General features: G+C 42.2%; 1 protein-coding gene across 7 annotated transcripts in view; it reads right to left on the reverse strand.

Moving 5' to 3' along the window:
* CHN2 (chimerin 2) overlaps positions 1 to 8,141 on the reverse strand; it is a 23,977-nt gene extending 15,836 nt beyond the window's left edge. For 2 of the 7 annotated variants that reach the window (XM_010007548.1, XM_010007547.1), the window contains exons 1-2: positions 7,704 to 8,137; positions 1,756 to 1,840 (exon numbers count right to left, since the gene is read on the reverse strand). In XM_010007548.1, the coding sequence (XP_010005850.1) occupies positions 1,756 to 1,840; positions 7,704 to 8,096 (478 nt within the window). In that variant the 5' untranslated portion in view covers positions 8,097 to 8,137. Of the gene's footprint in view, positions 1 to 1,755; positions 1,841 to 7,703 lie in introns of all 7 variants that reach the window. The other 5 variants (XM_010007552.1, XM_010007550.1, XM_010007551.1 and 2 more) reach the window with 3 other exon arrangements.
* Positions 8,142 to 23,489: the final 15,348 nt, after the last annotated feature.

The raw sequence follows: 23,489 nt of genomic DNA on the forward strand, positions 1-23,489 counted from the left end.
CATTCCTGCAGTGCCACAGTTTGGCTCACTCTGCCACATCAGCAGCCTTCCCACCCCTGCCTCATCACTCAACTGGTGACTCAAGTGTCCCCTGTGTTTAGTCTGTAGGTCAGTTTAGGCATATAAAATGCTGTGAAATGCATGACGTAAAAAAGTTACTAATTTTACAAAAAGTTTCTTGGTCTCTCACTGCAGAGTCAAATCCTACTCTGGGTTGCATGGATAGGTTTCATTCAACTTCAATATCACTGCTTGATCTCCACAAATTGAATTTTGCTCATAGATTCAAATATTCATCCAAATGAGTTTCTAAGACTCAGTAAAGCAACCACCAACATCATGAGTACATCATCCAGTCATGCCCATCACTGACGGTGCCTTTTGGGATAACTTAACACATCTAATATCATCACTAGCAAGTTGCTTACTGTTTCTTCATATTGATTTACTGCCCAAGCTATTAGAAATGTAAACATGACTCTACTACTTGCAGCATATTTCAGTATTAATGCTCTATCAAATATTAATCAAGTAAAATCATACAATCACTACAAACACATCTATGCATTAATGGATTTGGGTGGGTTTTTGTCTCTTTCTTCATACAGTTATTGCAGCATAATACAGTATTGTTCTGCAAAGCCTAACTAATTTCATAATACATAAGCTTTTTTGTTAGTTTAATCGTTTATATATGTGAACAAATACAGTGCTATGCATTAGTGAGGTAATTTTTTACACATTTGTGTTTAAGATCAAATAGCCTGGAAAGCAGACTACTATGAATTTTCCTCTTTTTTAATGTCCTTCTCATATCCTTTGTCTTACCACTATTCATCTACAGGCAGACAAGACTTAGCAGTAGCTGAGACTGCTTATTAAAACTGTGTGTTTGTGAAAGGTATTTTGAGCCTTCAAATCGTGGTTCCTAAATTTCAGGTGACAACCACCTCCTCTACCCATGAAAGGCAGATGTCAGGGTCAGATGTATTTGGTGCCAGCTTGAGCCCAGGAATGCATGGAGGTCAAGGCAGGGAGAGGTAAGACAGAAGCATATTCAGGTGAGGCATGGAAGGGATTCAAGGTCCATAAAAGAAGTTATGAAACCACATTTGCCATGCACAAAATACTATTTCACTTGCTAAATGCAAAAGCTCATGATGTGATGATACTACATTTTTCCAAGATGATTATTTTTCACAAAAGAACAAATTAAAAATAATTAAAGCAGTGTTAAAATGCTAATGTAGTTACAGAGGCACCAGATAAAGAATTCCTTTTAGGAAAACAAAGATCCTATACTTCAGACTTGCAGCAACACATGGTATTTTTATAGGAAACAGGTGACAGTCTTTTTGTAGACAAAGGCACTTCTTCGCAATTGGTGGCAACAAGATGAGTTACAAAGCCTAGTTCCTGGCTGGCTCTGCCTTTTCCAGGGCTTGTTTCTTAAGACATAAAAACATTCAGGGATAACTTAACCATAAAGATTAATTCTTAACATACGCACCAAGGCACATGCACAACCAAGGTACTACTGAAAGGATGTCACCCTCAACAACCAAGAGCTGGTGGCTTCATTTCTAAACCAGCTAATGGGGGAAATGGAAATGCTCTAACTTGCATGGGAGGATTTTTTGCCTTGTTTTGTAAAGTGATCCCTACCCCCCCACACCTCCTGCAGGGAGTGCAGGCTGGGGGTGGGAGGGATGTCTGAGCACTTTGAGAGAATGACAGAAAATGCTGAAGGGCTACCTGAACACCTCACTCCCTGAGCGATGAGACCCCACATGAAGTTGGCGCAGTATTCACACCAGTGCGGACCTCGAAACGTATGGACCTGTAATACAAAGTGGGAGGGGGGAAGAAATGGGGTCAGGGGGAGGCAGATGGTCCGACAGATGGAACAACTGAAATGGATAAACAACAGAAGACTCAGTAGGAGTAAATCATTATCACACAGTGCCCACATCTTTTGAAAGTCTAGATGAAATAAACCACGGGAACATAAATTTGCTTTGATCTTGAAGTTTATCTTTCAACAGGCTTCACATAACAGAGAACCGGGCTGTGTAGGACATGGAAAACTAGTAATTTTTGCTGGCTGACATTTTAGCTATAGTGGAAGGGAGGAAACCAGGTTCACTAGTCAGAGCAGAAAATAAGTAAAACTAATAAGCCAAGGAACTATTATCAGTGCTTTTACTAGACTAGTTCAAATAAAACAGGAATGTTTCTGAGATTCAAATGCTCTTCAACAGATCACTTTAAAGCATGGGAAATGCGGTGAGAGAAGTCTCTTTGCATCACGTTTTGTTTTCCCATAACCACAGACCTGGTGCAAGACCCATGTTCTAAGAGCACCTTTCAGGTCTGAATTCACGAGGACTATGGTGTTACATGCTCATTTCTATGCAACAACACTGAACAAAACTTGAGGTGATTGCTGTAAATTTGTATCAAGGATGAATGATTTATGCAGCTGCTCCAGGCAGCGGTCGGGTAATGACCTGATTTTGCACACTTGAATCCATTAGTGACAAAACAACACGCTCTATAAGTATACTGAACTCACAAAGGGAAAAGATGTCAGTAGGCACTTTTTCAGTAGTCCAAACTTTATGTTGCTACAGTCCACACATCAGTAAATGAGGAGGCATAAAATGACCTGTGTGCTGACAGAGCTGGCAGCTCCCCTGCCAGTTTTTGCACACCACTGCTGCTTCCTACACATCTTTTCCAAAGGCTGCAGCAGAAGACCTTTTGTATGTAAGATGTATGTTCTATTAAAGTAAGCATTTCACTTTAATTGAATAATAGTAAATAGTGAAGTCTACGCCTGTGTGAATGGCCATGGTATGAACTATTTCGGGCCAAAGACTTAATTGACCTTAACAAAACATAAATCATGCACACTTTGGCTGGTAATGCTTCCTTTTCCTTCTTTCTGCTCTTTACCCGCTGGGTGGATGGCTGAAAGGCCACTTCCACCCTCTGGGATGGGTAAAACTGCTCTTCACTTTTCACAGAATAAAAAAAACAGTCATTGCCCTTTTCAGATAAATTTTGTGAAGTTTCAGCCAAGTGTTTGGCTTGCTAATGTTTTTGCCCCGTTTGCCTGCAGATCACACCTAAACAAGCCTGTACTCTTGAGTCCCTTCCCCAGGAAAATGAAATATTGTGATTTTAATACAGACATCTCTTAAAATAAAAATATAAGCCTCACTACAAATTACTCCTGACCAGCTACTCACAGTCAATAATTGCATGAATAAGCTTTAAGCAATAATAACTCTTCCTTCCTTTTGGTAGTAAAAGGTCAAAACTGGAATGTCTGACTGGTCATATTTATTTTTTGAAATGGCATTTTGCCTCTCAGAAAAATGTGTATCTCTGGGAAACAACACTTTGCAATAAAGTTTGAGATAGATTGATAGATATAGACACATACTTGTTTGTCATTTAATCTTGTTACATTTTGCAGGGTGGGTAGCATGAAGTCCAGACATGGGTTTTTAGTGCACAGTTTCCTTATTTCCTTCAGGTTGGTGGTCCTCAAAAGTTTAGCTCTCTTTATTAATTCACTTCAGTTTGTCACAGATCTGTGTTTTAGCTCAAATCTCAAGTTTCCAGCTTAAATGCCCTGTGAAAAGTGAGTCTTGGTGGTTTTTGGTTAAGTTGAAACAGGGAAATGTTCACTATCTCTAACTGAAAAAGGGAGGTCTTAAGAAGTTTCTAGATGAAAGTGCAAAGAAGATATCTCTTCAGATGCAGTTTTGAACTAAGTCTTTTATGGCTTGCCATTAATTTTGAAGAAGTAATGAAGGAAGACTGTTCTTAGGAACACAACACTTGAATGCAGCCTGAAGTTGCACACAATGCTTCTGAATGGTAAATGGGAATTTTGCCTGCAAGATTGGCCTCATGTCTATATTAAACAAGAAGAGGCAACAGCAGCTTTTGAGTTTCAGACAAGTTTTTAGGTTTTGCTGCATCCTTTGTAACCATGTAATTACAAATACACTAGGCTTAGGTTTTTGGAAACATGATCAAGAGCTATTTATTAACAGTTCCTACCTCATCCTGCAGTCTCAGGAGACCTCTCTGTATACACACAGCATAGGCTGGGGCTGCTTGGGCAACTTTAAAAAAGAATTTACAGGGAAGTATTTCTTCATATAATCCCCCCCGCCAAGAAAAACAAAACAAAACAAAACAAAAAAACCCAATTTTAGTCTGTTTCTGAGTTGTCTTCATAGAGGCAGAAAAAAGTGAGACCAAAGTTAAGGAGTGCCAATACAGTGGCAAAACAAAATAATCCCTTAAGCAATACTGCATAAACAAACTAAAAAAATGCCTTGAATTGAAGCACATGGTTTTTATTGGCATTATGTAGTGCTGCTTCTGAGACAATTTTGGTGTTTATGTGACTTGGTTTGAAGACTTCTATTTGCCTCCAAATAAAACAAGATTTTTCAGACTTCTGCCTCTCCTGTGGACTCCTGTTGAACCTGAGCTTTCTGCATGGTAGAAAAGCTGACTCCGCTCTTGTTTTTGTTTAAATACATACACATAATCTTCATGATGTCTGTAAAAAAAAGCCTCCCTGAAACCCTTTGTCTCCCAGAAGCAGTGCTTATTTGCAGTAACTAACACAAGGGGACGTTTATCCCAGAGCCTCCTTTCTCCCAGCAGATCTTCTGACTTTGTCTATAATCAGCTGCCTGCTCCACTAGCCCATCTGCAAACGGGACTTGCCCACGCTGAACTGGCCAACAGGCACGATATTGTGGTAAATGCACATATTTCAGCAGTATTTGCTCACTTAAAGCAGCACAGAGACCCTCTCGTGAAATGCCAGCCTAGAACAAAACTCATGGAGCACCCCGTAACTCCATATGGTCACGCTCAGGCCTGAGGGTGGCATCTTACCCAGCTGAGACCCCACTGAAGTTGGCAGGTAAAGCACATCCCAGAAAGCCTCCTGGATCCTAACTGTAGAGAGATGCAATAGGACTTCGTGATCCAGTTATGCTGACGCCCACATAGTTACAGAAATACCTCTGTGTTTTTCTAAACAGGGCTTCAGAGATTTATTCTCTTTCCTGAAAGATGGTATGTCTACACTGCAAAGTGCTTATACAAAGTTGTCCCGCCAGACAGACGCCAGCTCCAAACCTACATCCATGTGACTATGCTGTGTGCTCAGGATGAACCCAGCTTAACAAATCAGTCTGGATACTAAATCTTTTTTTTTTTTTTTTTTTTTTAATTTGCCTTGAGTGCCTTGGAATTTGGAAGAGAGGCTGAATGAGAAAGCATAGATGCTCAGAAGACCATAACCTGGTGCCCTCATGCTTCAAGCTCCAGTGCTCCTTTTTGATTTTTTTTATTAGCTTGGAAAGGATGGACAGAGACCTGTCACAGCTCTGATTCTGTGCTGTGAGTCTGTTTTTTCCTTTTGTTCCTTCCTTCCTCCAGTAGGTAAGATCTTCAGTGCAAGATCTACAAAAATCTCATCAGCTTTGCTAAAAATGTGCCCCTAATTTTTAAGGTTCTTCATGGCTAAAGGACAAGAGCCAACGAATGTCTGTTTGTTCACAAAGAATTGTCTATGATAAGATTATGAGGAACAGTGACACATAACCTTTGTCCCTATGAAGTGAGATGAATGATACAATACATATCAGTATTCACCTAAAAATGGGGAAGACAACTCTTTGAAAGTCTGCAAAATAGCATTCTCCTTCAGATAAATCTCATATCATCACAGCCTGGGTGCTGTCAAAAGCCATTAAGAATTTTGCCCAAGACACATAAAACCATTATTTTGCTTTTAAATAATTTCTTAACCCTTTTATGCAATGAATATGGAATAAAGATATTAGATTTAAAATCAGCTATCTTTTAAATATAAATATTCTACTCTAAGCATTCAATCCACATTTTTTTGTTCAACAGCTAGACATGTTCTACCATACTGCTTTGGAGAACTAACTGTATTTGCACAGTGAACATATTTTTTCACTAAGTAAACATAACCTTTTTGACTGATTTTTCTGGATAATTTTTTAAAATTGCCTTTACTAGGATTAGACAATAATTTTCTTCTGTCAAGCCTTTGAATACATATACATTTAATCATGTGATTTTCCAGTTAAACTATGACTCTTTCTGAAACAGAAAGGAACAGAGGCTGTACAACAGCTAGATTGTGCAAACGCAAAGTTAACTGGGCACATGTCCAATTATAAATCAAAGCCAAAACAAGGGGAATTTTGAAGAGGAAAGAATGCATGGGTCAAAGTGGAAAAAAGTCTCAGTCATGAGAAAATATTTTCTAGCTAAACTAAAACAGTTTTGATATTAAAATGATAATGAGGGCAAAACTCAGAAGAATGAAAGCTGGTTTAATCAAGCAAGAAAACAGAGTATTTCCCCTATTTCCTTTAGGGCTGATCAGTGAGATAGATACTGACTTTTCTGCAGACTGGGTCAAGGAGAAGGAATGAGAAAAGGGATGCTATTGTTTGCTTTGCTCACTAATATGAAATTATTGACTTACCAGCTACAGCAGGAGCACTGCAGAGGACAGTAATGTCTGCACGAATGTAGAATATGTAGAAAAATAAGAAGTGAAGCTTTTTTGCTAAACCAGGAAATCACTGAAATCATTTTAATCAGTGCTTCTCCTTTTTTGACAGGCCTGAGATGAATATCAGAAAACTCTCTGCTAATGAGTTGAACTATTTTGACAGTGACCCAGATCAGCATCCTCAAGGAGCATTAAGCAAACCAAGGTTTCAAAGCTGAGATGCATTCCTTTCTTGTCTTGTTACTGCCTCTTATTCTCTCTGCCTCCATCTCGATAAGCATCAAACCGCAATTTGACAGCATTAGATACGGTAACTGGCTGGCGTCCTCTGAAACCAGCACAGCCCTTTTGGAAAAACATTCTAGTACAAGCTGCCTGGAAGGTCTGTTTCCAAAGCTGAGTCACTTCCCTGCTGCAGCACGCCAGACACAGCACTTGGGGGAAAAAAAACCCCAATTCCTAAGAATCTGATTTTGTATGTATAAGATAGCAAAAAGATGATCCATTTAAACGTCCCCGTGTTTGCCCAGCTATTTAGTTTAGTTTGACATGCAAACAGAAGCTCAGATCCTATGGCTCAGTGGGACTCTGAGAGGATTTCCTTAGCATATGGTGGTGGAACAAAAGCTAGGAGACAATACCACTCTGCTTTACTGTTAGGGAGCAACCGAGCTCCCTCAACTTCTGAAAACAGAAATGGTCCAAAATGTTTGCCAGTAAAATCCTACTGGCTTCTGATAATAGTTATGTTTTGAAAAGGGGCCTTTTTTCTCCTTTAAAAGTGGATACACTTAATATAAAGACAAGCAATACTAAGTACTTCATCTCTGAACAATAAAAGAAAACTGAATCTGGGAAAAATGAGCTAAAATTCCAGTCAAGTAGTACAGTGCTTAGCAAAATCCTTATTTGGATTAAGTGCCTATGTAAAAACATATTAAGAATGCAGTCAAGGGAACTTGAAGTAGGAGGAAAAATGCTTTTTATAACACTTCTCTCAGAGCAAGTACAGATAGGTGCATAAAAACCCCATTGCAGCAAAAAAAACCAAAGTGCAAGGCATCTAAACAGAACTTTTTAGCAGAAAATAATAGGAAGTTGTGCTTACCTTAAAATTGTGTGCTTTTTCATAGTTGAAGTGGTTGTCGTTTTGAGTTAAGGCTGCTCTTCTGACCAAGGAGGTGATCTGTGAATAGGCAAAGAGTTTCAGAGGTTGCCACAAAAGTGCCCCCTTGACTCCCACCTTCACCCCCAGGGCCACGGCCAGGAGCTCTTGGCGCTTCCTTCCTCGCTTCGACTTGTGAACGACAGCACAGTTTTTCTCATTTTCCAGCCAGAGATCCTCCGAGAACATCGCGCTGGGATCCCAAATCTTTTCCCTGTCTTCCTCGGCGCCCGGCAGCCTGACTGTAGTCAGTACAGTACAGTTTGTCCAACTGCTTCTGATGTTAGACAGCAGATTTGAAGCAGCTGCAGCCCATTCTGCTGAGACCTCTGGCATGTGACTTGAATGGGCCGTCTTGTGGGACGGAAGGAGCTTCTGCATCTGAATAAGTAACGGCCTGTGCCGTGCAGATTTCTTAAGGCAGATGTGTGCCTCGAACAATAGCCCGAATTCATACACTGAGCAACTTTCCCTCCCCCCACCCCTCCCCAAGTGGTGGTCTCCAGCTAGGTGCTGCCAAAATACTGGCTGGGGGATGACAGTGTTACAGCTTCAAGCCCAAAGGCATTTCCAGGGACAAATCACTTCAACTCTGCAGCGTGTTAAATATGAACAAACAAACAAAAAGCCCCAGGAAAGCCCACACAACTGAATCTGATGCTGTATCCAATTACACTCAGACTGAGAGATTTATCAGCCAGCAGTCTGCATGCCAGCAGATTAAGCCCTTAAAACCATGATGATTGTTTAATCTTACAGGGCTAAAAATCTTCCTCCCCCCAGATATCCTGTACAAGGGGAAAAATCCAGCAGCACTCCAAGCATTAGTAGCACTTCCGTGCCGTGTTTTAAACCAGAGTGTTTTGTCAAGTGTGCACTTGGTAGCATGCATGGAGCTAGCTCACTGTCAGGGCAAGTTGAAAGCCCAGCTGGGAGGATGCAGGTAGGAAGCCCCTGAGCCCTGTGCAGTGCTCAACTGAAGGCAGGGGAGCTTCAGGCTGCCCAGAGAGGTTGTGGAGCCTCCTTTGCTGGAGACATTCAAAACCCACCTGGATGTGTTCCTGTGTGATGTGCTCTAGGGGATCCTGCTCTGGCAGGGGGGCTGGACTAGATGATTTTTCGAGGTCCCTTCCAACCCCTAGGATTCTGTGATTCTGTAGGAAGCCCATGTTTCCAGCCCTGTTTGCAGAATAGGGTCTGTGAGGCAGCGACAGCTGTTGTCCCTCACTCTGGTTACACACATCTATAGGTCTGGGAAGTGATTCCTGATTAAGTTCAGGGACAGGAGGGATCTGGATCCTGACCCACTTCTTTACAGGCAGGTATTTCCCCAGGCCAGGACACAGAAGATGTGTTACGCTGAACATCCCCTGGGAAGCATGTTCAGTGCCCCCTCCCCACCAGCTTCCCTCCCTCCAGCTCCCCTATCCTGCTCCCCTGGCGAGTATGCCCGTTCTCCACCTGCAAGGGGAGGATAGGAGCTACCTGCTTGGCAGAGCACTGTGAGATTTCATTCTCTGAGGTGTGTGTCTTAATGCTCGAGATGTTGTGACTGAGCAAACTTGGAGGTTACCAGTGCTACTGAGAAAACTGCTTCTTTGAACTCGAGAAAGTAAAGACCATCAGCCTTTCACATCAGCCTTACTTCAACTTATAGAAAATATGTGAAATTATTTAATGAACTTATGTTAACTTGTGAAGTTTAATTTGCCTGGTTTTTTTCAGTGTGCTTTTACCGCAGGCTGCAAAGTCAGAAGGTTCATCAAATTCACTTACGAAAACCTCCACCATACAGACTGCCTGCTCTTAGTAAAAGCAGTGCTCTCTTGATTTGAAAGCCCATGGGGACAGATGGTCGGCCGCCAGCAACATCAGGCTGTGCAATTTCAGATAGTGCCCTACTTAGGGTTTTCAAGAAGTTGTGCAACCTGCAAATCAGCTTCACAGTTATAAAATGATGCACTTACCTCCCTGTATAGCATACTTAATTCCTCTCTGACAGGTAGCTCACAGGACCTCTTTTTATGTCCTCCTGAACTCCATGCCCTACTTGGGTTTTCAAGAAGTTGTGCAACCTGCAAAATCAGCTTCACAGTTATAAAATGATGCACTTACCTCCCTGTATAGCATACTTAATTCCTCTCTGACAGGTAGCTCACAGGACCTCTTTTTATGTCCTCCTGAACTCCAAAGCTTCTGTTCCCTGGTGGGGAGGACTTCCTCACACCCCCATTGCTCCCTAAGCAGCTGCTGCCAGCCCAGCCTTTCCCCAGGGCTTGGGACCACTGATGACAACTGGCTGTGATGTACGTATGAACATTGCTCTGCCTGGAGGAAATCCCTACTGCTCTTCTGTACATCCTCCCACTAGTGAGTCCCAATTGCTGCTAGCTCAGGAACTTTATCCGCTTTCCAGAAGATCAAAACAGACTATAGCTCTTAATGTATTTCAAGAGATGAGAAGCACTGGTTTTAGGGACATCTCTGACCCCATCAGTGGCAATGGCTTCAGTTCTAGCTGATCATGAAGGAAACTTTGGGGAAGCTTGAAGTTCTTATCACAGTCCAGTTTCTTTTCTCAGTACTATTTTAAATGTATTTACATTTATCTGGAACAAACTAGCTCTTGAGTTATTAGACACCTCTGAAGCTACGTCATCTAAATCCCCACTACTTTTTCTCTGAATTCCAGCATAACAGACCCAAAGTCAGAGAAAGACTGATTTCCTGATAATGCTCTGATATTTGTATTTATGTCACTAGCCTGATAAAAATCCCATTATATAACCAATATTTTTTACATAACATGGCAGATTTCATACTCAAGCTACAGGCTTATGATGATACATCATGGGATGCCTACTTATTAAACTATTTTTGGAATATCAGAGTGTCATCCTGGGATCGGACATACAGTACTATATTTAATGGAAACTATGAGTGTTCACACAGAAGAATTAAACCAATAGACTTGGAGGAGGACAACTCAGCTAAACCAGCTCATATGACTAAGAGAGATCAGTATTTACTGTTTATCATATATGAAATCTTATTTATTCCCTAGGTTGCTTTTTTTGCCTTGCTTGGGCCTTGTTTAGACAGTTGTTTAATGGGATCCCTTGCAAACACAGGATGTGTACTGAGGGCCAACAGTGAGTGCGTCCTCTTAAGAAGCTTAATCATACAAAGCCCTACCAGGTTCGGTGTCTAAAATGGTGATGTAAAACTGAGATGAGCTGGACTACATATATAACCCCTTCCCTCTCTATATATAATGCAAACAGCAGCAACAACAAAAAATGCTCAGCAGCAACCAGTTCCAACACAGTGATACCACAGGCCCAATCCAGTGTTCTCTCTTACCCATTTTCTTTTTCTTGACACAAAATCTATTGCACATGGTGTCAACTCATTTAAAGAGCATCTCTTGATCGAGTTAGCAAGTTAGCCTGCAGCTAAGGAGGTGAATGCCAGCGGCTAAAAATATGATTCCTGGTTGTCACTGAACCTCTAAGCTAGTGAAGGCTGGAAGGCAAATATGGGTTGTCTGCGTTTTCAGACCAAAAGGATTTCGGCATAACATATGACTTTAGTTTACTGGTCTCTCTGTAAAACACATGTACTGTATAGCAAATTGGGCACTTCCAGCAAAAGAAATGTCACTGAACCAGAATAACAAATTTAAAAAGGAGAGGGAAGAGGGCAACTCAGCTGTTGCGCCGTTTCCAGCGTGCCTTCCCAGAGCCAGCTGAACCGCACCATTGTCTCTCCCCTCAAACACTGGCGTCTTGTTTGCTAACAAAGGCCTCGGGGGGAGGAAAGGACAAATTTTAGTGTGAAAAGCTTTCAGTTTTGTACACTTGGCGCAGCTTCCGTTGTAGCTGTGTGGGCAGGGCTGAGGACATGCTGGGAGCAAGCAGCAGGGGAACACCGCCTGCGGCCGGGCTCCTCCACGCCAGCTCAGGCTGGAAGAGACACTGCGGGAGCGATGGCTCCTCTCTCCTCACCGCTGCTCTCCCTGCACGGGCCGGCAGGGATCAGGACATCGAGTGGCAGGTCCTTGGCTCACCACCCTGCCTGCCCAACGGCACAGCTATGGTGGGCAGACGAGCACATGGACATGTCTCCTTTGACACCATCACAAGCGAAAGGGAGAATGCTCCGTGAGGAGGAATTGTGACAAATCCATGACTGATCTCTAACTAAACACACTTAACACCACACACAGACACAGTCACAGGTCAAAGAGAGAGGCCTGTTTCCTCGCAGGCACGGCATACTCAGTAATCTGCCAGACAGATTATGCTTGCTCAATTGCAAACACGACGTGGAGATGACACACGGTGCAGGAATCTTGCAGCTATCCGAGACAAGTTATGGGGTTTTCTCCCACGGAGCCCTTCCCATGATGTGCTCAGGAGACAGCACCAGAGAAGTTGACTCTTAGCAAAACACGAGGCGTGGAAGGGAAATGTTGGTGGCAGCAGCCTGTCAGCCAAAGGCCTTTGCCATACCACAATACTGCCAGCCTGTGCCATGGCATCAGGAGCTGCCATGAAAAGGCTTCTGTGCTGCTGAAACAGTGGGAGGAAACAAGCTCCAAGCAGAAAACATACTGGTTGCAAACAGAGCACGATGCCTGCAGAGCAGTGCTTGCCAACCCAATCTTGCAAAACCCATGTTCCCAAGAAACCCTCCCCCCAGCAGGAAGGGTCTTCAGGTGAACAGAGATGGCAGAGGGGAGCAGGGCTGGGAGGCTCCACAGGGTGAGGAAAGGAGTCAGACTGCACAGAAATCAGGCTGCTGTTCTCTGCTTTATTTTTGAGGGGAACACAATCTACTTGCTCCTGGGGGATCAAAAATACACAAAAATAATTGCCATTAATTTGCTGCCACCCTCTTCTGTTCAACAGAGCTCCCACTGCAACTGCTGAGAGCCTACCCTGAAGGCAGATCTGCCTGGACTCCTCAAGGGTGCTGTCTTGCCTACCCAACAGTCCCTCCTTCCAGCACAAAACTTCCTTTCAGGTGAGCTGGAGCTTAAGTTAAAGCTTAAGATACATAAAACCATAGAATTACTTTGGTTGGAAAGGCCTTAAGGTCATCAAGTCCAACTGTTACCCAGTCCCAGCTGGGATGTGTACCCAGCCATGTCCACCACTAAACCACTTTCCTAAGCACAACATCTATGTGTCTTTTAAATACTTACAGTTCTACCTGTTTACTCCTCAGAGTTTCAACTTTTTTTTAATAACAACCAGTCCCTCCGCAAATCATGAGTCTGGGGACATGTCAACAATATGCTGGAAGCATTTATGGCTGCAGATTATTTACACTGGGCTTCTATTCTGAACATCCTGGGTGCCCTGTCATCACCACTAATCCCACCCATCATTTGAGGACAACCCAGTTCAGAGCAAAAGGCACTCACTACTCATTTAAGAGGACTCCTGCAGTAAATGCTCTAAAGTTAAAGTCTTATTTTAATCTCTACATCTCTCCTAAACTACTGCAATTGATGATCAGCATTGCAGTGACCAGTTGTCATTTTTACGTACCTCTTTCTGATAGGAATTTGATCCCCTGCAGGTAAAATACATAATTTAGCTACAGCATATGGAAATATTCTCTCCCTTAAATTTCAGATCCCCTTTCAAAATCCTGAAACAGATTTTTCTGTGCACATCATGATTAATTTTCTCAAACCAAACAGTACAACAGCCAAAGGTGAAAGGTTGTAGTTTGAGGAAAAGACTAGGGAGACTATTATTAAAAATAATGGTTGCTATAAGCCTCTTACAGAGTATTAATATATTGAATCTTGTCTATTTATTAACAACTGGAGGTTACAGTAAGTGGTATGCAATTACACATTAATCTCCAATTAAAAAAATAATGGGTGGACTAAAAATCTTTTATGTCAGGCAATTTTATCACTTAGCTTGTTAATCTTGTTTTTCATGTCTGTCACTGTATTTAATGTCCGAAGTAGTATTCTGATTTCTCATTTTTGCAAACTATAATAAATACGCATTGTATTACAAATATATTGCCAGTATCAAGGAAGAAACAGTCCAGAAATAAGGAAAGGAAGTAGGTATAGGATTAACTAATCCAGCAATTGCCCTGAATAACCCTATAGAGATTAACATGGTAACAGCAGCTCTTGCCTATTTTTTGCCTCAACTTCCTTTCCTCCCACTCTCTCCTTTATCCTTCCCAAACTATCTCCACACTTGTCAAGGTAATTAATGATGTTTTCCTGGCCAAGTTCATAAGCCTCTCCTCTGTGTTTAATATCCATGACCCAAAGAGTAGCAGAGAGGTGGAAGAGCAGGGGCATGAGAGCTAAGCAGGGCAGATGAAAGCACAGCCAGATGCCATTCCCATTGCAGTCCCCACAGAGGAGGAAGAGCACCAGGTTCCCCATGGTGAGGCTGGCAGGAGGAACTCCACCTGCAAGCAGGACTTTCTTAGGGAAACTGCAGTGAATTTAATTCTCAGTTACTTCTTGTTCTCTGTGTGGATACCACACACATGACTGACTGAATCTGAACAACTGCAATGTACGTGAATGAGTACTGCTATCACACCTACAAATTAAAGTGTATCTATGATAACATCTGCTCCATAGTGAATCCAAAATTCAAACATATTTGTAAAAAATCTGCAGTGATCCCATTATTCTGTTGATGTTGGTTTTATTGACAACAAAACTAATGGAGTATTTTTCTAACAAATAGACATTTAAGGATAGAATGGGTGGAGGGATGGATGGATAGCAATTGTCTAATCTAAACCAATAATCTGGTCTCTCTCTATAACCAAAAGAGAAAACCAGAAACCTCCAGACAGTGATTCATCCTGTTCTGACAGACCAAGTTTAAAATGAATGAGCTTGCATTGCCTTCTTGCAGTTCTTTTATGTCTCATATAAGGAAATTAGATGATTCAGGTAGAAAACGATGGCTCGCTTTAAGATATTCAAAAATAGGTAAGATTTATCTCTCTCTGAACTCTATTTTTCTATCATCTATTCAATTTCAGAATAAATTAAATCAGGAATCATTTATTTTATCAGCCTCAATCGTACTTGTAAGTAATTGTAACTTAATAACTGTACTTTGTTTTGGTTATCAATACTTCCTGTGGCTAAGACTCATGCTCTGGGAACATGGAATATCCAGTTTATCTTATCATTTGTTGCTGCATGTACAGCTGCATGTACCTTTATAGGTTTATCTGAGCTCATTGGCTGAACTTTCAAGAAGTATAACTATAGAGGAATCAGGCTGTAATGAACACAAATTTCTGATGCTGATTATATATATACAGGTAGCCAGTATTTTGACCTTTCACCCACAGAGGAAATAACCTAGCAACATAATGAAACTTAATATGATACAGAATGGCTTCTCTGAATTAAGAGGGAAGTGACTCACGCTCTCTGAAAGATACAGGATTGTTAGTCAAGAGACAGAGATTTAAAAAAACCACCCTAAACATTGCATTTGTTTATCCAGACCCTCAGTCAATGCTGGCTCAACACCATGTAAACTTTACATGTATATGACCTCCTCATCTTACGGTTTCTCTACGAAGCTCTTGCTTTCTTAAGGAATTGTGCTTTGTTCAGGAAAGCCAGCTTGCCATTGATTAAAACCATCATTGCCCTACAAGGAGACTGCAGAGCTTGAACTAAAGCCAAACCTACCACAGTGAAGTGGAGAAGTGAATGTGCTTACTTCCCAGTCTGGGGAGAGAGAGAGAGAGGAAGGCAAGAACGTCCCTGCTGAGGAAGGTGATGCCTGCGGGCACAGCACAGTGCCCTTGAGGGGCTCGGAAAGGGGCTGAAGGCACTGTCAGCTCAGCAGTCCTGCTCCTGGGGCCCTTTAGGCTTTCTCTTGTGGGGCTGCCATTAACCACAGCTAGTTGTGCATTGAAGGAGCTGGTTGGAAATCACAAGGTGAAACTGAGGACCGTGTTTTGTGAGACTGCATTAAGTCTGTTTATGTCAGGACATCAAACGAATGAGCTTTATAATAAATGCTAGTGCTACACAGCTACTGTGTCCTACAGCTGGTGGGCACAAGGCCTGGATGTTTGACCATATGCCACCTCATTAAGCACCCAAACACATACCTAGCACTGTACACAGACATTTACATCCTCACTTCTGGCATAATTCTCATTTTTGTGTCTCAAACACTACTACTTCTTCCAGGCAGGTGTATGTCAAGGCAATACAGTAACCAGCTATCTGCTCCCAGCAAAACTTAACATAAAATAAATACAATGCAAATACAATACAAAAAATAAAATACAGAAAGTTCTTCTGTTTTTCACTTTGAGTTCTGATACTGTGTGGTGGTGGGAGTAAACTTTTCTCTGAGTGAGATCAACTCAGCTTCACAGCACATACTCCAGGCTGACCACAGTCAGAGCTTCTGTTCATACAGAGAAGCAAAAATCCGGTCCCCCCTGGGGTTGTAACAAAACGTGGAGGAAAACAGGCTTTAGGAAAGTTTCCCAGAAACCACAGAGTCAGACAGCAATGGCATTTATGTTTGGAGCCACTAACTGCTTGGCAGAGCCAGCTGATCTCTGGAGCAGCTGTAAAGTGATGCTGAGCGCGCTGCCAGAATGTCAAGTATGCTGTGGCAGTCTCGGGAACCAACAGCAGAGCCCTCAGCTTTGCCCCAGCTCAAGACAGCTTAAAACAAGAGACTTCAGTGTGCTAAATGAGTTAAAGAAAAGATTTATGTAAGTGAAGGAGAACAAAGGATTTGTGAACCAGCGATGCATGAACCTGTGATCATCCTGTTTAAAAACCTATAAGGTTGTCCCTGGACAGTAACAGTTCAGGAGCAGATTCTCAATGGTGTGATGCTTGTTCGTTTAGCACTCATGGGGAGATGGAGATGATAAGCAATTTGCAGGGAGGACAGTGCCAATATCAGCATCAAGCAGCAAACAGGATTTTTCTCAAGTTTTGGCAGCTTCTGGGTGGTGTGAAGGAACTCTGAAGCTTCATTCTCAAACTTGAAAACAGTGTGACCGAGTTACGCTACTGCTCAGCAGTCATAGCACCTTCAGGTAAACTACATAGTACAAGGACTCAGAAATGTAGTCATGTGTTTTCCACCATTGGCAATATTTCTGTCCCCTTTTACTGCAGCATCTTGGGACTTCTCCATGTAAAAACACATAAACTAGGTAGATACTCTAAGGTGAAAGGAATTATTCATACCATTTAGGACACAAAGTAGGCAATTAGCAAATAAGAACACCACCCATTTTCAGGTTGAAAGAATAAACTTTAACAAGTCTGAGCTACTGCATTTTACCAAAAAAAAGGGGAAGAAATGCTAGCTGTATAAAAATGCTGTGCTTTATGACTGTGAACTTCTGTTTCAGCATCCTTAATGAGCTGCATGGCCAAAAAAAAAAGAAAAAAAAAGAGAAAAAAAAAGAGGGCAATAAGCAACTATTTTCCATGTGTGTAAGTGGAACTGTGGCAGGGAGAGGATCACTGATTTTGGTGCTGGGTCAGCCATGGCTGTCTTACAACTCATCTGAGCTCAGTTGTATATTCACAAATGCCTCCATGTCCCAGGATGTGCTCCCCTGAGGTGGGAGCATATGGCGTTTACAGCTTACCTGTTTGTGAAATACATGTTTCTGTCCCATCATGCCTCAAGGAATGTCATCCTGTTCATGAGAGACAGGGTCAAATCCTGGACTGTCATGCCAAAAGAACTGGTAAGTCTGCATTACCCCTGATATATCTCTGACTAATAGCTCCAAAAAGTGTGTTTGTTTAGAAACAGAGCAGGAACCCACACAGAAAAAAGTGAGAGGGGTTAAAGAAGAGATAAGGAGGCTGTGTGCTCGGCTGTGATCACTTGTCTATTTCATTATATGCATGAACTTTAGCCCATATATTACCTTCCCCCTTGGTCTATAAGGAAGGTTCCTATACCTTAAACCTGTATCCACTTCTGTTCTCCTTATAGACACAGCACAGAAGAGAATAGCTGGGATAGGACTGGCACCACTTATTGAAAAGTAGAAAGCTGTCTGCAGGACTGGACAATTTAATCCTCCAGCTCCTTCCAGCTCTCCCTGCAGAAAAAGTAGCTCAAGGTATAGCCAGCTATGTCTGCTCCTGAATGTGGCTTCCCTTTTCCAAGAAAGAAGCAAGGGAACTACTGTCAGTTGCAGACGGCACACGAAAAGTGCGGTTCACTGCGCTTTTGTAAGGGCATGATATAGGATACGCAAGCCACTTGAAAACACACACTTTGAACCTGTATAAAGTACCAGAATGTAGGCAAGTTGCTTTATGCTCCTTACCAAGGAATGTTTTGTGTTGTGTTTGCTTTACCTGCTGCTTGAAGCTGGTTTTGTTTCTCCTTTACCCTGTGGGTAAGTAGCGGTGCGGCGACCCTTGAAACCACACGTGCATTCCCACGGCCATTAGAGAAAAAGCTCAAAGACTGACCCCACTTCTCTGCTACTGAATGAACACATAAAGGCCTTATAATCCCAGTTTTATTTTTCAGTATGGCGTGACATCAGGTGTCATTTGACCCCCGATATCCTTCTATCTCCCTATGACCTGCAGGCCGCTTCCCTCTGGTATGAAGCAGCAGCTTTTGTCCCTCATGGCACACCAGGCACAGCTGCTTCTGTCATTGTTCGTGTCAGGGACAGATGGCTGTGCTCAGCACAAAAAAGAGATTAAAGAACTGGGGAAATGACATCACTACCCAGCCTGGGATTTAATCCATGGGACCTGTGGGGCTACCACCAGCATGAACTCAAACCACAGTTGACTCTGCTCACGAAAAGGAAAAGGCTCATGTTTTGCAGAACGAAAGATGCTTCTTTTGGAATATGTGGTTGCTGCCACTCTAATATTTATATTCTTTTCAAGCTGTTAATAGAATCTGAATAGATGCTGTCCTGTCATCATCAGCACTTCCAAAGTACTCAAAAAGCAAGACTTATACTGTACCCTACCTCTATCCACGTCTATAAGTCATCTGCAGTAACTTGGTTTATAATGTATTTATCTTGCTTTGCTTGTGATGAGGAGTTCATAAGAAATGGCTTGGGAAACATGAAAACAGAACAAATGAGTTCCACCATTAGGACCAATCCTGCTACAATTTTTTGTCGGTAAAGAATTTCACCCGTATCTCATAGCCCCACTTAAGTTAATGGAACTAAATAACACAAGAATTTAGTTCTGGAAGTAGTTAGCTTTGCAGCGAATTTTCTGCCCTGAATTCAGCTCCAGATATATTCAATCACTCTGAGTTCTTCCCTTCTGATCACAAGACACCAAAGGATGGTAGCTGTTGCAGTACTCCAGGATGGACCCTCTGAGGAACTATTCATACCTTCAATAGACTTGGTATACAGGGATTTGTCTGTATTTTCTGCAGTTTATCTAGCTAGTATTTATCTGAATTTATATATTACCTTAATTACATTACAGGATTATTATTTCAGACATGGGAATTTGGTCACTGTATATGTGAGGTACTTGGTGCCAGAATGTTTTTGTCCTATGAAGATGAAACCATTCCACAAAGAGCAAAAAGCTCCTTCAAGGTGCTTTTTTTCCCTGACAGGAAAAAAATGAAGGTATGTATCAAGCACCTTCTGTCTCCTCAGAGACAACTGGGAGTACAAGACATGGTCATTTCCAAGATCAAGAAAGCCCCCAGTATCTCTGTCACTGAATTAACTAATTCCTTTTTTCCTTGAGTGACTGGGAATAGCAGAGATGCACTCCTTCACTCAGCCCAAGCTGGGGCTGGGACCCATCACCCCACCACAGCTCCTGCCCCAGCCTCAGCCCTGAGGATGGTTTTACTCCTACACGCAGATCACTGTCCGTGGGAGACATCACTCTGCATTTGTGGTTTTGCCTGAATAACCAAGCTGAGCCTTTTTCTTTTTGCATCTAACCACAGAGAGTAAGGTTCAGATTATCCCTTTGGGCACAGCTGTACAAACCAGCTCTATCTGGGAGACTTCTAGAGGAAACCTGTGGCTTTCAGTGGATTTGCACAGCTGCAGCCAGTGGATTGGAACACAGAAAACCATAATGCTGATGAGATGAGACCTGTAACAGCTCCCATCAAACACACACTGAGTTGTACTGTCTCAGCACTGGTGATAGCAGCACCAACAGATGCTGGAAGGGTCAGAACCAATAATGTGCTGCACTTCTTCCACTGCCACTAGTTCAGACCTGAAGGCATTCAGCACACCACTGAGTTAGACCAGAGGTTATACTAAAAAAGAGGGAGGACTCATTTGCTTCATAAAGTACCATCATTTTTTACTTTGCTAATCTGAAGAGTAGAACAGCACATTAGTCAGTACTCTTGAACCTAGGGGGGGGATTTTTCAGGGAAACATTTTTTGTTCCAGAGTATGTGACTCATCAGACTGGGAACTTTGCACAGGGAAGTTCTGACCAAGACTGAAATTCCTTTTTGAAAAACTGTGCAAACATTTAAGTTTGATAAATTTTAAAAAGCATTTTTCTGTTTCCAGTTTGAAACACTTTGTTAGAACTAGTTAATAAAACATTAAAAATCGCTGGAAGAGTTTCAGTGACTCTAATTTAACTCTACTGCTTTTTGCCTTGCTTCCTCAGTGCTCAGTCAATTAAAACTAATGTTTTTTACATTTATCACAATTCAGAGCAAAATAAAAACAAAAGTGTGTAGATTTCCCACAACTATTATAACCCTCCACTATGGTGCTTTGATAAAGTGTAAGTTTCAAAGGCTATCTGCCACCAATGACTGCTGAGTAAAGCTGTATTCCCCTGTATGAGCTCCATACAGAGGCACGGGGGCTTTGCATTCATTTTCTGTTAATCAGTTGTCCCCAGGGCTCTTTAAATCCACAGTGACAGCTTCAGTATCACCGAGAATGGCTTTTCTGCTACTAAAACAAAAGACACATCTCAATACTTCATGATTTCAAGCAGAAAAGAATCTTATTCTCCTGGCTGAAGACAGCAATAACAAAAGACTTATGCCTTAGCAGGCTGATGTGAATCATGGCCATCTTCTTCTCTCATTTTTGCTTTCTCTGGACTCCAACTGAAAGACAGACTCTACCTTGCCAGCACGAGCAGGAGACAAGCCACAGCCAGGTCCTTGCAGAGGTGAATGGACAAGAGGCACCCCTGAAGGAATGCTGTGGGAAGACACTCAGTTGGGCCCCGGTGGAGGGGACAGCCATACTTAATATAGGTGCCATTCATGAAGGATTTACTCAGCCAGGAGCACACAATGCAGCGCTTTAAACCTTATGTTTACACAAACTAGTCAATGATTTACCAGTGCGTAAGACAAAAGCTAAAATTGGATTTCACTGCACTGAAAGAAAACCGTGTCTTCCTGAGCAGTACATTTTCACACCAGACTTACAGCTTCCACTTGCATTGTTCATTTCCAAATTAGACAAGAAAAAAAATTTTTTTTTTCATTGTGACATTAAAAATAACAGCTTGTCAGCTCTAAATTTTGAAAAATAGGCTGAGCACTATATTGCCATTCAGAGAATGTAAGTTAATTTATCACTTAGATGCATTTTCACTTCCTTTTAAAACTATCTAATTTGCTTTTAGAAGTTTAACAAGTTGGTTTACTATTTCTGTAATACAGGGAGATTTCATTAAATGACCTGCCATCTTCTATCAGCATCATCATGATTACATGCTGCCCTTGTTTTATTTTAATTTATAGCAAATTTTTGCAACTTTCCAACATGGTTCCTTAGTCATTTAAGAGAAGTATGAGACTGGCATGGAGAGCAAGCCAGTTGCTTCCATTTCCCCTGTGCTCCACATGTCACTCACATCCCAGTTTCACAGCCTTGGCATAGTACTAGCAGGACACCAGACCTACAGACCTTACTGACGTGTAGGATGAGGTCTTCCTAGTTGGGGGCTTTTTGTGTTCTTTATGTTGTTCATTAACTTCAGCAGTGGCAAAATGTTGTGAAGAGAAAGGTTATCTGCACAGGTGACATTTGACAAATCGCCTCAAGCTTTAGGGGTCGAACCACAAGCTCCTGAAGGCGCTTGCAAACGAATGGGCAGAAGGTGCCTCACAACACGCCCCACTCCTCCTGCAACGCACGCTGAAGCCACTGAAGAAGCTGTTGGTCTAGCACCCGTTTCTAACTTGGTTTTTAGGAACAAGTAGCTGGGAGCAGCAACAGGACAGATCATGGTGGCAAGGAATGTTTCTAAAGGAAACCACTGCAATCCCAAGTAGATGTAGGTTAAACCCGCTCCCCCCACTTACTAGTTACTACTGCCTATAAATGCAAAAGAGCAGTGGAGGGTGTAGCAACACCCCCAGCTGCAGGCTCTGCTAGCACACCAGGCCAACACTGGGCCTTGAAGGAGCAGCTGTAACCCCCAACAGACTTTCAGGTTGCTTCATCACAACACCCAGATTCGGCTCCAAGTTACCTAGAGCTTGACTGTGCCACTGACTTCCACACTGCTGCCTCTGCCCACGTGACACAGTCAGCCAGGTGCTGCAGAGGTGCTCCTCTGTGCCACCACAGCTGCCTGGCCTCTGCAGGGATGAGGCAAGGGGGAACGAAGAACCAGCACCTGGAAATGAACAAGTGGTTGCTCTCAACTAACAACAAAGCCACTAAAAAGCAATTATAGCTTTTCCCTCACCTCTTTACACTGACAGTCTGATCAACGATAACTCTTGGCAGTGTGAAAAACACATGCTTACTGATAAGGGGAAGAGTTATGAACTGTGCCAGGCAGCAGCTCTCTAAAGCCAGTCAGTAAAAGCCACCAGATACCAGGTTTTGGCACACTCTGTACAAAGGAAGGGGAGAGGCATCACTTCTTAAAAAACATAGGAGTGCTAGGCACCAAATGAGATCAGAAGGGCCTTGGAGATCAATTAGGGATAAGCAGATTACCTCCTTGATTTCACACGGACCAATGTCACGGGAAGTTTAGGCTACAGGTGAAGAAGAATGGTGGCTATTCTGATAGATTTCTCCCTATCAGAAAAACATCAGCTAGACAACCAGTCCTGAGCAGCCTAAACAATAGGTCTAAAATAATCATCCTCCAAATGCAGAATGTCCAAGACAACTTACAACTCCAGTACTTTTATTTCTTGTTTTTGAATTATAAGAAGTTCCACTTGAAAGGAAGAATTCAGTGAATCTTAAGCCAAGACTATTACATAGTTCAGGACCAGCTCTAAACATGGATCTCTGCTATCTCATAATGACAGACTTTTACTCTGTGTATTTTTCACCTTCTGCTTCCTGCCCTTGTGTAATTGCCTGTCGTACATTAGAAGTGGGCCATCCATCCTACTGAACACATTTGGGCCACTATTTTCAATGCAGTTTTACATACACTACCCCTACTATCAATATTCCTGTAATTTCCTACTCATATTCAGCCTAGACAATTCTGATCCCATAACTGCATGAAGTATCAAATGAGAAAAATACTTACTGAGCTAATTCCATTGGTAAAGTTTCATTTTTATTCTCCAAGATGCCTGAGATCGCTAATATACATTAACTGCAGTTTACAGTGATTTATATTCACAGAAGCTCTTTAGGATTCAAGGGCTTTTTAAATGGCAGGGTCACAGAGTAAGAAGAATTTTCCTTTGTTTGGTAAATCTGTACAGTTTC

The sequence above is a fragment of the Chaetura pelagica genome, unplaced genomic scaffold, assembly GCF_000747805.2.
Source record: "Chaetura pelagica isolate M959 unplaced genomic scaffold, ChaPel_1.0 scaffold10, whole genome shotgun sequence".
NCBI lineage: Eukaryota > Metazoa > Chordata > Aves > Apodiformes > Apodidae > Chaetura > Chaetura pelagica.